Below are 13675 nucleotides of genomic sequence, written 5' to 3'. Positions count from 1 at the left end.
CAGAAGATGGCCATTCGAAGAGCCCTAAAAGTATGGGTGCATTCTCCTAGCTGGTAAGCTATTCCACAACTTGGGTTCCACAGGTGGGGAAATTGGGGCTCGAGCGGCTTACTTAAAGGGAGACAGCAAGTCAGGAGTGGAAAAGGGACCAGAAAGTAAGCCATTGGCCCCCGAGGTTAGCCCTGTGGGGAGGTAGACTGCTCTACTCACCACAGTGTGGGTGAGTATGTTCACTGCAGAGGCAGACTTGACCTCCTTGATCCTGGAGATGGGTTTGCTGAGCTCCAGCCCCGGGCCGCAGAGAAGGCTCGAGTGCCTCAGGTCGGGTACAGAGGTATACCGCCTTGCAGATACCGGCTCGCAGGGAGCAGGGCTGGCCTCTTTGGTGGGGGTTTCCTGCTCGAGGCTGCTGTTCGTCTCGTTTTTCTTTGCATCTCTGACACTCAAGAGCAAGTCAGGGGTGCAGCACACTAGTGTCGATGGCTGGAGATACTGGGAAGGAGGAAACCAGACAGCCCATGGGAACCCAGCTCTGTCCACTTCCAGTTTCACTTGCACCAAGGGTAGGTGCCAAGGAGAAGAAGAGGTTCTTATCCTGGGGTGTAGGGACTCCCCGAAGGCTCACAGATGGTTTCACGGGGTCCTTGAACCACTTAGAACTGCAGTTTTAAAACTGTATCTTTGTATAGTTTATGGCAAGAGAGTCCATAGCTTTTATCAGTTTCTCAAAAGGCCTATGACCCTCACAAAGTTATAAAATACAAGAAGCCAAAAATATCCTGCTCTAACCGTGTCCCTTCCAGTGAGTGTTTGAGAAAAAGGTAATTGACCACAAAGCCATCTGGGTCTTTCCACTGAGCCCAAAGAGACGGGGAAGCAGACAGGGGCCATCCAAAGATTTGGATTGTGGGACAACTGAATAGCTGGACCACGGTACAGGGCCAGTCCCCACTTTGAACAGAGAGCAGGCTGGTGGGAGCCAGCTATGGTCAGTCACCCCAGGTGATGGTGAGGGTCCCAGCTCCCTGCAGCCCATCTCTGCGGTCCCCTCTCTCAGCTGTGCCCCTGGCCTGCCAGAGGGGAGCAACCCAACTCAAACTGGAGTTGGGACCCATGAGTACAAGCAGTCCCAGTGCCCACTCCCTACATGGGGATTGGCTTTTATTCCTACCGAGGGACACAAAGAGGGTGAGAGTTCTCTGAAGGGTGCCAGGCTCCTGGTGACCTCCAGGGTCCCCTCCTGTGGCTCAGCCCTCTGCGCAGCCTCGTTCCTTCAGTGTGTCAGGGCTCTGAGCAGTGATCTCCTTGGCACCCCCCCACAGATCGGCCCCAGGCGGGGAAGGGTGCTGGCCACACATGCTCCCCTCCCAGCCAGGTTTACTTGTTTGGAGGTGAGGGTGGTGTCCTTGTATTTCTGCTGTGGTTTCTGTTGGCAGCTCTTCATGCTCTTGCCTCTCACTTGCTCGCCTGCCGACTCCCCCTGCATCTCCACGTTCTTCTCTTTCCCAATTTGGAAGGATTTTTTCTCCTGCTTTAGCCTCAGGTTCTGGATCAGTTGCCTGTCCAAGAGGAATGGGGAGTGTTATGGAAGTTAGGGGATGGGCTGCAAATGTGGGTGCTCTCTCCAAGGGGTGGGTGGATGATGCTTGGCAAAGAGTGCGGTGTTCCTCGTGCCTTCCCTCAGTGTGTCCAGTCTGCACAAATGGTTGTGGGGCACAGAGCAGGAGGTGGGGGTGGGGGGAAGTCATTTTTCTCATCATACCATTTCCAGTCTGCGGAATAGCATCCAAGGAGAGATGCAAAGTCAGCAGCACTACCCAGTTCCCCTACCTTCTCTCTCTCCTCACTTCCCAGCTGGCCAAATGCCACACATGGAAGGTGCTGGGAAAAGGGTCTGGGTTGGTGGCCGGACCGAGAGGCCCCCACATCGGACCATTTTATACCTGGGCCTCTCTGGCCAATGATACAGTGTAAATAACACAGTCACATGGGTCAGGAGACAGGGATCATCACCTGCCATATGACCCTTTCTGTGCTCTGATTTCCCAGTCTATAACATGAGGTGATGGGTAGGGATTGGACTGGACAGGAAGAGTCCCTTCCAGCTCTTAGATTTCATGCCTATGTGAATCCAGGAGGTAGCTCCCAGGGGCTGGGAATTCTGGAGAAGGGTGAGGGTACCTGTCTCAGGGGTCGAGTTTCTAAAAACAGCTACATATCAGCACCCCCCACCAAGGAATCTTATGATTCCTGATCCTCATGAGACTAAAGCAAATGTTCCCCTGGCAACTTCTAGGTTGGGGACTGAAGCTCATAAGACCCTCTTGACCATCCCAGGCTGGTCACCCAGAAGTCAAGCACCACCCAACGGACCCCAACACCCACCCACATCACCCAGGGCTTTCCTACCGGGCATATACCTCCCGAGCCCTGGAGGTAACAGTATTCTGGAAGAGGGAGTTGTTATCCTGGAAAAACTTGTCATACTTCTCCGAATTCAGAGTAGGATAAATCAGACGGAACCCCCCACAGTTTTCCTTCTCGTACTTCTCCATTTTCTCCAACCGAATGGCCCGGAAGCCTTTGACTTCCTCTATCCTGTGGTGGAACAGAACACAGGGCTGCTGTAGATTTTTCTCAGGGCAAATCTTGGAAGGGATGTGCCAAGCTGGATGCCATGTGGGGCCCGGCAGAGGCCTTGCACACAACAGTGGTCCACCTGTTTTTGCTAAATAAACTTGTGTTTCCCTAAAAGGAGAATCTAGCCCTCTCAGGGCAGCCAGCATCATGAGGCACTGCAAGCTGGTTAGAAACAGTCTTTCTGACAGCTCACCAAATTCTCTCCTCATACAAAAATCCATTTCCCCTTGGCTCAGTTCTGTCGCCACCTCCCCATTCACAGCCCTTATAACCCTCCTCTGAAGAACAGCAGCTTGCATTTTGCTGAATTTGAGGGCTTCTTGGATGAGCTTTTATGAGCTATGATGATCTCATTCTCCCTCACAGCCCCTCGGGGAGGTGGAGGTCGCAGGGGGAAGGAATGATAAGCCCCTTTTATAGCAAGGAAACCGAGAGCACTGAGCTACCCAGGGCCAAGTCATGACAAAGAGAATGATCCAGGGCAGGGCCCAGCTCCTCCCTGATGTTGCCTCCTCCTTCAGAAAATTAGAGAGTGCTGGCAAAGTGGAAGGCATCCTGGAATCCCAAGGAACACTACTCACTGTGCTCTGGCACTAGGCCTGCCACCTCCCAGCAAGGGGATCTTGCACATGTGAGCTCCCCTTCCAGAAGCCTGGTCTCCTTAGCTCCAACAACAGGACCAATGTAACACCCCCACTACCTATCCACCACCCTCCTCATAGGGAAGACAGGGCACCTGCAAAAGTGCTCTGAGAAACACAGTGCCATCTGAACATAGATGCTATTGCCCCCAGTTCTAGAAGCTGATAACCAAGAATCAGCAGGCTCTGCACATGGGGACCTGGGGGCTGCTGTGGGACCTGACAAGCAACAAAGGCATCTCTTTGACCAGGTTCCGAGTCTTCAGACACTAGAATCACTCCACAGAATGGAGGCCTCTGTTTAAAGGCAAATGCTGCCATGCAGGAAGCAGGGGACATAGATCCTACCAACCCAGTAACATGAAGTAGGTCAGACAAATGTGTCTTTTTTTTTTTTAAGGGATTTTTTTTTAATTCATGGCCTAGTTGTTGTTGTTGTTGTTTTTAAGATTTTATTTATTTATTCATGAGAGACACACAGAGAGAGACACAGGCAGAGGGAGAAGCAGGCTCCATGCAGGAAGCCTGACGCAGGACTCGATCCCAGGACTCCAGGATCACGCCCTGGGCCAAAGACAGGCACTGAACCACTGGGCCACCCAGGGATCCCCGACAAATGTGTCTTTCTGTAAAAATAAAGCAATGGCTTTATTTTTTGATTGGTAATCCCTGAATCTTCATATTATATTAATAACTCATATCCATGATACATAGTTCCGTCTATAACTTAATCTCCTATTTTTAGGTACAAAAAAAAAATGCTCACAGTAAAACTATCCAAACTGCCACATTCTGCAAATATAAACTAATTTTCAAATAGGATTATCATTTGTTAGAACTGACTCCCTGCCCTACCAACTCCAAGCAAGAGTCTTTTTAAAAATTTAATTGTTTTTTTTTTATCGAAGTATAATAGACGGATAATGCTCTGTCAGTTTCTTGGGCATGCAACACGATTCACTATTTGTATGTATTGTGAAATGACCACCACAGCAAGTATATTTAACTTCTGTAACCATACATCATTAACAAAATTTTTTTCTTCTGATGAGAACTCTTAAGATCGTAGCAACTTTCAAATATGCAATACAATCTTACCAACTATAGTCACCAACATTACCTCCCCATGACTTATTTATTTTGTAACTAGAAGTTTGTATCTTAACCTCCTTCACTCATTTTGCCCAGGCAATCCCCTTCACCATCTCTAACACACACTATAGTGTCAGGCACTGTGACGAACCTTTGATTATACATTATTTCATTCAATTCCACCTTAGAGATTATTGGCTCCATTTGACAGAAAGAACACTGAAGCTCAGAGAAGTGACATAAAGGCCATATAACTAGTAGGTTGTCGAGGACCAGGACAGGCCAGTCTTACTGGGAGCAGGGAAGTCATAGAGAATGGGGTTCCCTGGGTGCTGGGGCATCTCTGTACCTGATCTCCCGAGAACGACATTGCTGTAGGAATCGTCCCCGTTGTCTCTCTTCCTCCAAGACTTTCTTTTTGTCACAGCTTCCCAGGTTGATCAGAACCAAGGTGTCATAGAGCAGACTGTCTTTTACCTCTTTATCCAGCCAGGAGTCAGTGGAGAAGCTCGGAGAGTGGTTGACCTGTGTGCAGCAGGGGTGTCAGGGGGTTGGGCTGTTCAGAGCCGAAGCACGGAGCAAGGCCAAAACACCGCCTCCCTGGAGCCACCTAAGGCCAGTGAGAGGCCCTGGCTACCAGAGGAGCAGGTGTGGGAGAGATGGGGAGAGGGAGTCTGCACCAGAGCCACAGTGAGGAGAGAAGGAAGCAGAATCTCCTCTACTTTAACCAGTTTGATTTCAATCTTTTCCTCTTGAGAAGCATCGGGGTGCCCTGTCTTTTGTCTCCCCTCCACCTGGTGGGTGTGCTTGGGTGTGCTTTCTCACATACACAGCATACCATAGAGCAGATGGAAGGGGGCAATACAAAGGGTCAGGCTGGGACATGGGAAAGAAACCAGAGTGATGCATTCAGGACCCTCACCAGGACTGAGGGGGAGGCAGGTGGGAGGAGGGAGAGGACTCAGTCCTGCTCACAGTAAAGTCCGTATGCACTATGTAACATAAGAAGATTTCTAGCAGTTTCTGAAGGCCTGTGCCTGGTGGCCAATTCCGCTCTTTGTGTAAGAGCTCCAAACACCCGGGGCACCTGGGTGGCTCAGTGGTTGAGCATCTGCCTTTAGTTCAGGTCGTGATCCTGGGGTTCCGGGATCATGGAACCCGGGCTTCCTGTGAGGAGCCTGCTTCTCCCTCTGCCTGTGCCTCTGCCTCTCTCTGTATCTCTCATGAATAAGTAAATAAAAATTTTTAAAATTTTTTTAAAAAGAGCTCCAAACACCCATATTCTCCTTCCCACCTATACCTGGGAACAGGGGCTGGGAATGGAGGAAAGGCAAGGCCCCAGGAATGGGACCCATAATTCTGGCTCTGCCTCCTGAAGGCTGACTATGACCACGTACCAACCGGCCCTAGCACCTCTGACTTGGCACCTCGCTTCCCACAACCTCACCTCCTTATAATGGATCCTGAAGGGCCCCTTGAGGGCTGCTGAACACAAGTCTAATTGGGAAGAGAGAGAGACAGCCAGATGCTTTTCTTTCTCCTTCATCTACCCTGCCATGGGTCTGGGGGAGGCAGGAAACTCACTGCATGGCTCCTCATCTGTGCCCTGGGCCACAGACTCCAGGCCACTTTCCATTGGTGCTGGGCACTCAGTGGCCCAAGCCCCTGAGAGCCAAGCTTGGCAGCTCCTCTCTGATCTTAACATCAACTAAGCTTTGATGAAGAATACCCCCTTTCTGGGAGATGATCTTTGTTACAAAAAATAGAGCTGTCTTTAGAGTCTTTCCGTGCCTGAGATCCAAGTTTCCAGGTCTGGGTGGACCTCAAGGAGGCACAAAGAATTCTCTAATTCCCAGCCATCTACCCCCCTCTGGTGGCCACTTCTCAGCTAAGGGAGAAGCCTCGGGCAGCAAGCACAGGGCCTGGCCAGGAAGTTGATGAAAATGACCTGACTGAGCCAGGGATGAAGGGATGAGCCTGACCCTGGCTGACCCCAGTAACAGTGGCCGATTTTTACCCCTCGCCCTGACCCCTCTACCTCCAGCAGCCACGGCTTGAGTTTGTGGTCCAACAAGATGTCAAAGCCCAGGATTTCAAAGCAGGCGCTGTTGAGTGTGTGGTTGGGGAAGCAGGTGTGGTAGTTATGCTTGATGATGGGGTGGGCGGAGATGATCGTCTTGATGATGACATCCTCAATATCTCTCCAGATCTGCTCTGTGTTGTAGCCACGGTTCTCCATGTACATGTTAAAGGTGGAGAGCTTCCTGGAAGGAAACTGCAGGCTATGAGGCAAAGCAGCCCACCTCTGGTCATCTAAGGCCATCTCATGCTGGGAACCAGAAGATTCTGGAGAAGTTAAGTCTCCAGAGGTAATGGGGACAGACATCTGGAACCCAGGGAGACAACAGGGCTATGTCAGCTCAGGAAGGACCTGCAGGAACCACAGAGTCACAAGCCTCCACTGTCTGAAAGTGGGTGCTGGTATAATGACGCATAAGACTTGGCTTTTGGTACTTTCACTGTGACCCAGAAAACACCCACTAGGCTGGGGCAGGGACTGGGTATTCTGGGTGGAAAGCTTAATGGGTGAATTAAAAACAAAAACAAAGGGATCCCTGGGTGGCGCAGTGGTTTAGCGCCTGCCTTTGGCCCAGGGCGCGATCCTGGAGACCCGGGATCGAATCCCACGTCAGGCTCCCGGTGCATGGAGCCTGCTTCTCCCTCTGCCTGTGTCTCTGCCTCTCTCTCTCTCTCTCTGTGACTATCATAAATAAATAAAAAAAAAAATTAAAAACAAAAACAAAAACAAAAACAAAAACAAAAACCCTACATCATGGTTTTGCTTTGATGGCAAATGGTTTCTCAGCCTTTGGTGTTCATTAGAAACACTTTTAAGAACACCTACACCTGAGTCCTACCCCAGCCATTTGACGGGATTCTGGGGACCCCCAAAGTCACACAAACTTTGCTTTAGGACTTCCACAAAGAAAAGGCAGCCCCAAGGCATGTCAAAAGATGGGGTTAACAACTGTCCAGGTAAATCAAGATGGTCTTGATTTCAGATAAATAAGATGTGGTATAGGGGTGCCTGGGTGGCTCAGTGGTTGAGCATCTGCCTTTGGCTCAGGACATGATCCTGGGGTCCTGGGATCGAGTCTCACATCAGGACCCCTGCTCAGTGGGGAGCCTGATTCTCCCTCTGCCTATGTCTCTGACCCTCTATCTGTCTCTCATGAATAAATAAATAATTTTTTTTAAAAAAAGATGTGGTATATATATATATATAATGGAATATTACTCAGCCATCAAAAATGAAATCTTGCCATTTGCAGCAATGTGGATGGAACTAGAGGGTATTATGCTAAGCAAAATAAGTCAATCAGAGAAAGACGATTATCATATGATTTCACCCATATGTGGAATTCAAGAAACAAAACAGAAGAGTCTAGGGGCAGGAGGGAAAAATAAAATAAAATGAAATCAGGGACAGAGACAAACCATAGGAGACTCTTAACTATAGGAAACAAACTGAGGCAGTCGCTGGAGAGGAGGGGGCCGGGGGAGGGGGTAATTGTGTGATAGACATTAAGGAGGGTGCAGGATGTAATGAGCACTGGGTGGCTCATGAGGCAGTTCAAAGAGCTCACTGGACCCCAGCCAGCAGAGCCAAAAAGTATGAAGCTGGGGTGGCCAGCCAATGCACACTTGCTAAAGGACTGCTGTACACATGAAATGAGAGAACCCCAAGAAACTGCCCCCACTGTCATGGGGAGCCTAAGGACCATTTGGGGAGGGTTCAACACACATATGGAACAACTGAGGATGCATTTATATAAAGACAGATTAGTAAAGGCCACTCAATTCAGAGGCCTACTGCCTCTACCTGTCATTGTCAGGGAATAATATGTGGCACATAAATGAATTTTCCAGATCGCTTGAAGCCAATCCACTCAAGTGCAAAAAAAGATGTGCTTAATTTGCCTAATTGGGAAATAAATTTTCCCAAAATAGATTATATACTTCCTTGCCTTCTTATAACAGACACTGCAAATCATAACATAACCTCTTCTTGATGATTCAGGCACATCACAATGAATATATATTATTGTATAATTTCATAATGCCCAGTGGTTAGCCAATTCAATTTAACACACCAGTTATGTGCCAGGCGCCCTGAGAGATGAAGAGGACCTGGTCTCTGCCCCCAAGCCCTGCCAGATTTCCAGTCGTTCTGTCTTTCCTTCACTGTTTCTGCTAAGTTTACAGCTGGTGGGGGGTTTACCTGGGGTGCAGTTGGCCGAGCTGGGGATGAGGGAATTGGGGCAGGTGAGGTAGTCAGAATGAGAAGCAGATCGCCTCAGAAGAGGAGGAAGGGGAAGAACAGGAGAGGTAAAAGGAAAAGGGAGGAACAGGAGGAAAGAAGGACTCTGCCCAGCATATGGGAGGCGCCTAGAAGGCCAGGGTGCCACTCTAACCCTCAAGGAGGCTAAGCACAATTGAGAACACGTGACAGACGTGTGCACCAAGCCAAGAGCGGTCATGAGGTATGGCTGATGTTGACCAGAGGGTAGTGGGAGTCCAGAGATGGGAAGGTTGCTGTGGGTGGTTTGACTCGGATTCCACAGGCTCGTCCTCAGAGACAGATCTCATCTGATTAACTGAGCAGAGACTCACAGAGAAGGCTGGCTTCACGGTGGCAATATGGCTGGACCAGGACCCAAAGCCAGATCAGGGGAGGCAACATGGAAGCCCAGTGAGCCAGAAGAACCTTCAAGGATGTTATCCCATGTTTTTGGTTGGTGCTGAGCAAAGATGGAGAAGTGGGAATGAACAAGGCCCATATATGGAATGTGAGCCACAGAGTGTCCAACAGACACCACAGAGAGAACAGACAGACGGTGTGGCCCAGTGGTTAAGGGTAGAGACTCAGGAGTTTTCCTTGCAGCTCTACTACCTGTTTCCTAATACGCAAAATCATGCTGATAATAATAATTCTTACCTTCAAGTGCTGTTGTGAGTGTTGTGAGTGGGCTGAGGTGTGTATGTTTCCTAGAGTAGTGCCTGCCAGATAGCAAGTCCCCAACAATGCTGACTACCAGTGTAGTAGTGTAACAATGGATGGTGGCGTCTGGTCAAATTACAGTAGATTGAGAAGAAGAGTTTGAACCTGAATCTCTAGGTACCTGGGAGCCCCATCTCTGTGGAAGTAATGAGTAGAGAAGTCCTCCCTTATGTATGGAGGACGCTTGGCCCCATGGATAGTGCCAAACTCTACATGCACTGCTTTTCTCCTATACATACACTTCTATAATAAAGGTTAGTTTATAAATTAGGCCCAGAAAGAGATCCATAATAGTAACGTCACATGCCTACATCATTCACCTCATTTATCTCATCAGGTAGGACCTTATCATTTCACATCATCATCATAAGGAGGGCCAGTACAGTAAAGGAAGATATTATGAGAGAGAGAGAGAGAGAGAGAGAGACACCGCATTCACCTAACTGCAGGTAGCTGAAACCATGGATAAGCAGGGACCACTGGATACGGAATACAGAATAACAATAACATTCACCTGCATGGGGGTTAATGTTTTTGAAGCCCATTCGTACACGTCATCTCAATAGGTCCCTCATGGCAAATCTGAGGATGGCCAGCCAGAATTCATATTTTCCTGTCATTTTATTTTATTTTTTAAAGATTTATTTACTTATTTACGACAGACACACACAGAGAGAGAGAGAGAGAGAGAGAGGCAGAGACACGGGCAGAGGGAGAAGCAGGCTCCATGCAGGGAGCCTGACGCGGGACTCGATCCCAGGTCTCCAGGATCACACCCCCGGCCAAAGGCGGCGCTAAACTGCTGAGCCACCAGGGCTGCCCTTTCCTGTCATTTTAGAGATGAGAAAATGGAGGTACCAAGAAGTCAAAGCCTGGATTTAGGGAGAAAAGCAAGGAGGCTGAGCAGACATCAGGTCTGAGGCAGAAGCAAGGCCTAGGTCTAGTGGAAAGAAGGGACACGGGGACATCTGCAGGAGGAACCTTCAAGATTCAACAACCAAGATGACACCAAACTCCCCCATCCTGCAGGCCAGGAGGCAGAGATGGGGAAGTTGAGCAAGGGGACCATTTTGGAACTCTGGGGTGGGAACAAGGAGCAAGAAAAGGCTGAGTTGTAGGCAACAGATGTCAGGGTATAGTGAGGGATGAGCCTGGTGCTTAGGGAGAGGTGGCAGGGTGGAGGCCAGGGGAGCAGAGCAGAAGGGTGAGGCCTGACCTGGGGGGAGAGAGAGGTGAGGAAAAAGAGCAGGAAGGGAGGGGGGTGAAGGGCAGCAGAACAATTCTGCACACTCTTCTCCCTGAGTCCTGGCACCCCCTAACACCCCATCCATCATGGCCTGAGGGCCCAAAGCCTGTTGATGGGGTGTCTTCTCCTAAGAAGAAAGAAATGGGGGTCCTTAGGTTACATGCCTTCTGACTAAGAAAAAAAATCCCTGCAGCTATCAGGGGCCATTTGAGTCTCACAGTGACCCTGGGAGGTGGGCAGGGCACACAGGACAGGGCAGGGCAAGACATATCACTGCCCTCATTGTACACACCAAGTGGAGGCTCAGAGAGCTGAAGAGCCTTGCCTACACTTACTTAGCTGGCAAGAGTCGGAGCCGGGCCTGAAAGCTAGGCCTCACCGAGCACCGGCTCTCGGCCTGCAGCAGCATGGGAGGCTGAGCTGGTGCCCACGGGCCTGATGAGGAGCTGAGAGCTTCGGGCGAGACGGGTGCCGGCACCCTCCGACGCAGGGGAGACTTCCCCTTCAAGCAGGCATCAGCTAGTGATTTTCCATTTGCTTTTTGGCACTCTGCCACCAGGGGAGTTGGGAAATTTCACGTGCCTCTCTGATGCTTTGAAGCCAAACAGACTGTGTGTTTATCCATCCTTTGAAGCCTGCTGCAAGGGGACGGAGCATGCGCCTTGCAACCGACAGACCTACTTTCTCATCCTGCTCTAACATTTACAGCTGTGTGACCTTGGGCAGCTTAGCCTCTCAGAGACTCAGTTTCCTTGTCTGTAAAGAAAATGAGATGGTACCTAACTCATTGTTCTGCACCTACAAAGGGCAGATGACAACGCCCCTGTCATGGTGTGGTGAAGATGCAATGGGGAACAATGCACACGGACTCCCCTGCACAGGCCCCACCACACAGGAGGCCTCCATAAGTACTGCCTCCTTGTGCCTGGCTGTGTTCACTTCTTTCAGCTCCCCCTTTTTCCTACAACTCAACCCCATCCATCTCAGATGAGACAGGATTAGGATTAGACAATAACATGCATGTAATAACTGGGAAGACTCTCATGCATTCCTCCCATCTCTCCCCTCTCCTGGGGAATCTCAAAGCCAGCCAGCCACGGTCAGGCCACACCAGGCATCGTGACCTATCATTCAAGAATCTCTGTTGGAGCAACACCCCGGAAGCCACAGGCCAACAACTGCCTGGCATGTCCACCTCCCTTGGCTGACTAGCAATCGATAAATATCCGTTGGTTTGGAAATGTCAGAAATGCCCAGGGTAACAAGCATATGTTTTGGGGTGTGTGTGTGTGTGTGTGTGTGTGTGTGTCCTGCTGGGGAAACCTTCATGTTTATCTCTCCTCCTCCCAACCTCCTAGGGTTTACGATGTAGCCTTCTTTTAATGATTAACAGCCAGAGGGCAGAGACTAAAGAGGCAAAGAAATATTTGCTGAGACCATGTGACCCAAGATAGAAACACTGCTGGGGACTGACAGGGTTTGGGTAGAATCCTAGGCAGCAACTCTGAGCCTGGCAGGGCAAGAAAAGAGAAGTGAAGCAGCTTCCTTACCTCTTGCTTCCAGCGTGAGCGTCTCGAATGAAATTGGAACTGTGCTTATTAATGGAATAATTAGTCAGGTGCATGCAGATCTCATCCTGGGGAAAGAGACACAATTCTGTGAGGTCAGGAGGAAGGGCAGGCCATCCGCTTTTTCTCTGTACCCTCCTGTGTAGCCCCCACGGCATGAAGAGAGGAGGGGAAGTCTTGGGGCTTACTTCAATTGATGAAACAGAGGCAGCAAAGTGGGAGCCTGCAACCTGGGGTAGGAGAGAGTCCAGCTCCTCCTGAGATTGGGTGGTTCACTGCCTGAGGGAGATTTCAGAAGTCCTGGGGGATCAGAGGGTGCAGGGTATGGGTGGGGGAGAGACCCATGGCCTTCTCCCCTCAGATACCACAGATATGGGGCACTAGCTTTGTGGTAGGGCAGATCTGGCCATGACGAGGCCCAGCCTCATCTCTTCCCAGATCTGTGACCTTGGACAAGTTCCTTTTACTGAGTTTTCATTTCCTCATTTGTAAAATGGAAATTATAATCCCTATTTCTGAGGGCTTCTAAGAGGGCTAAACGAAGGGACATCTGCAACCTGGCACATAGGAAGTGTTCAGCAAATGACAGCCATATCCGCAACGCCTTGAGAATGTGGAATGAACTGGGATTTTTCATCCCCCTAAGGAGGAGGGGGAAGGACACATCCACTGAGCTCACCAGGTTGTCTGTGCTGGGGTGGGAGTAAGAGGTGGTGGCGAAGCGTGCTAGTCCTTCCTTGTATGCAAAAATCCTGAGAGGGTCACAGGATGTCATCAGAACATAAATCCGGAGGTCAAACTTGAACCCATCAATAATAAAGGGCTACGAGGAGGGAAGAGAAGTCATGTAAGCTTCCGAGGAGAGATTCAGTCTTGAATATTAGTGCCTTGTCTTGGTCTTGGTACTACAGAGTACGGGCTGGGCTGGGGTAGGGGACGAGGACAAGGTGACTTGACCCGTGGGAGTCACTAAACTACACCGTGCCTCAGTTTCCTGCAGCACAAGTAACCTCCTCCCAGAGATCTCCTGGCAACCAAACAAAATAACATTATAAAGTCCTGTGATAGGGCCCCTGGGTGGCTCAGTTGGTTAAGTGTCTGCCTTTGGCTCATGTCATGATCCTGGGGTCCTGGGATTGAGTCCCACATCGGGGTCTCTGCTCAGCGAGAGCCTGCTTCTCTCTTTCCCTTTGCTGCTCCCCTTGCTTGTGTGCGTACTCTCTCTCTCTCAAATGAAGAAATATTTTTTTAAAAATTAAAAGTCCTGTGATGAAGGACATGTGTCACCATCGAGGGCTGTATTACATGGCAGCTCTGCAAAAGTGTTTCCTACAATGCTGGCCAGTCCTTTCCAGTCCACACATACTTCTAGAGGGTTCCCCCCTGCGGTGAGCTATACCACTGTGACTTCTGACCTCCAGCCATG

The 13675-nt window shown here is 49.9% G+C and overlaps 1 protein-coding gene across 6 annotated transcripts in view; it reads right to left on the bottom strand.

The window, feature by feature from the left end:
• The window catches only part of TTLL6 (tubulin tyrosine ligase like 6), a 48644-nt gene that overhangs the window by 23692 nt on the left and 11277 nt on the right, over nucleotides 1-13675 (bottom strand). For all 6 annotated transcript variants that reach the window (XR_012008915.1, XR_012008916.1, XR_012008917.1 and 3 more), the window contains 7 exons: nucleotides 12929-13072; nucleotides 12232-12317; nucleotides 6412-6637; nucleotides 4723-4898; nucleotides 2410-2598; nucleotides 1382-1559; nucleotides 211-492 (listed from right to left, as the gene is read on the bottom strand). Coding sequence is in view for 3 of the 6 variants with exons in the window: in XM_072780215.1 (XP_072636316.1) it covers nucleotides 211-492; nucleotides 1382-1559; nucleotides 2410-2598; nucleotides 4723-4898; nucleotides 6412-6637; nucleotides 12232-12317; nucleotides 12929-13072 (1281 nt within the window). In the remaining 3 variants the exon portion in view is untranslated. The remainder of the gene's footprint in view (nucleotides 1-210; nucleotides 493-1381; nucleotides 1560-2409; nucleotides 2599-4722; nucleotides 4899-6411; nucleotides 6638-12231; nucleotides 12318-12928; nucleotides 13073-13675) is intronic.

Source organism: Canis lupus, chromosome 16 (genome assembly GCF_048164855.1).
Source record: "Canis lupus baileyi chromosome 16, mCanLup2.hap1, whole genome shotgun sequence".
In the NCBI taxonomy this organism is placed as follows: Eukaryota; Metazoa; Chordata; class Mammalia; order Carnivora; family Canidae; genus Canis; species Canis lupus.
Note: the sequence above shows the minus strand (reverse complement) of the source record. Positions and strands in the feature narration are given on the sequence as shown.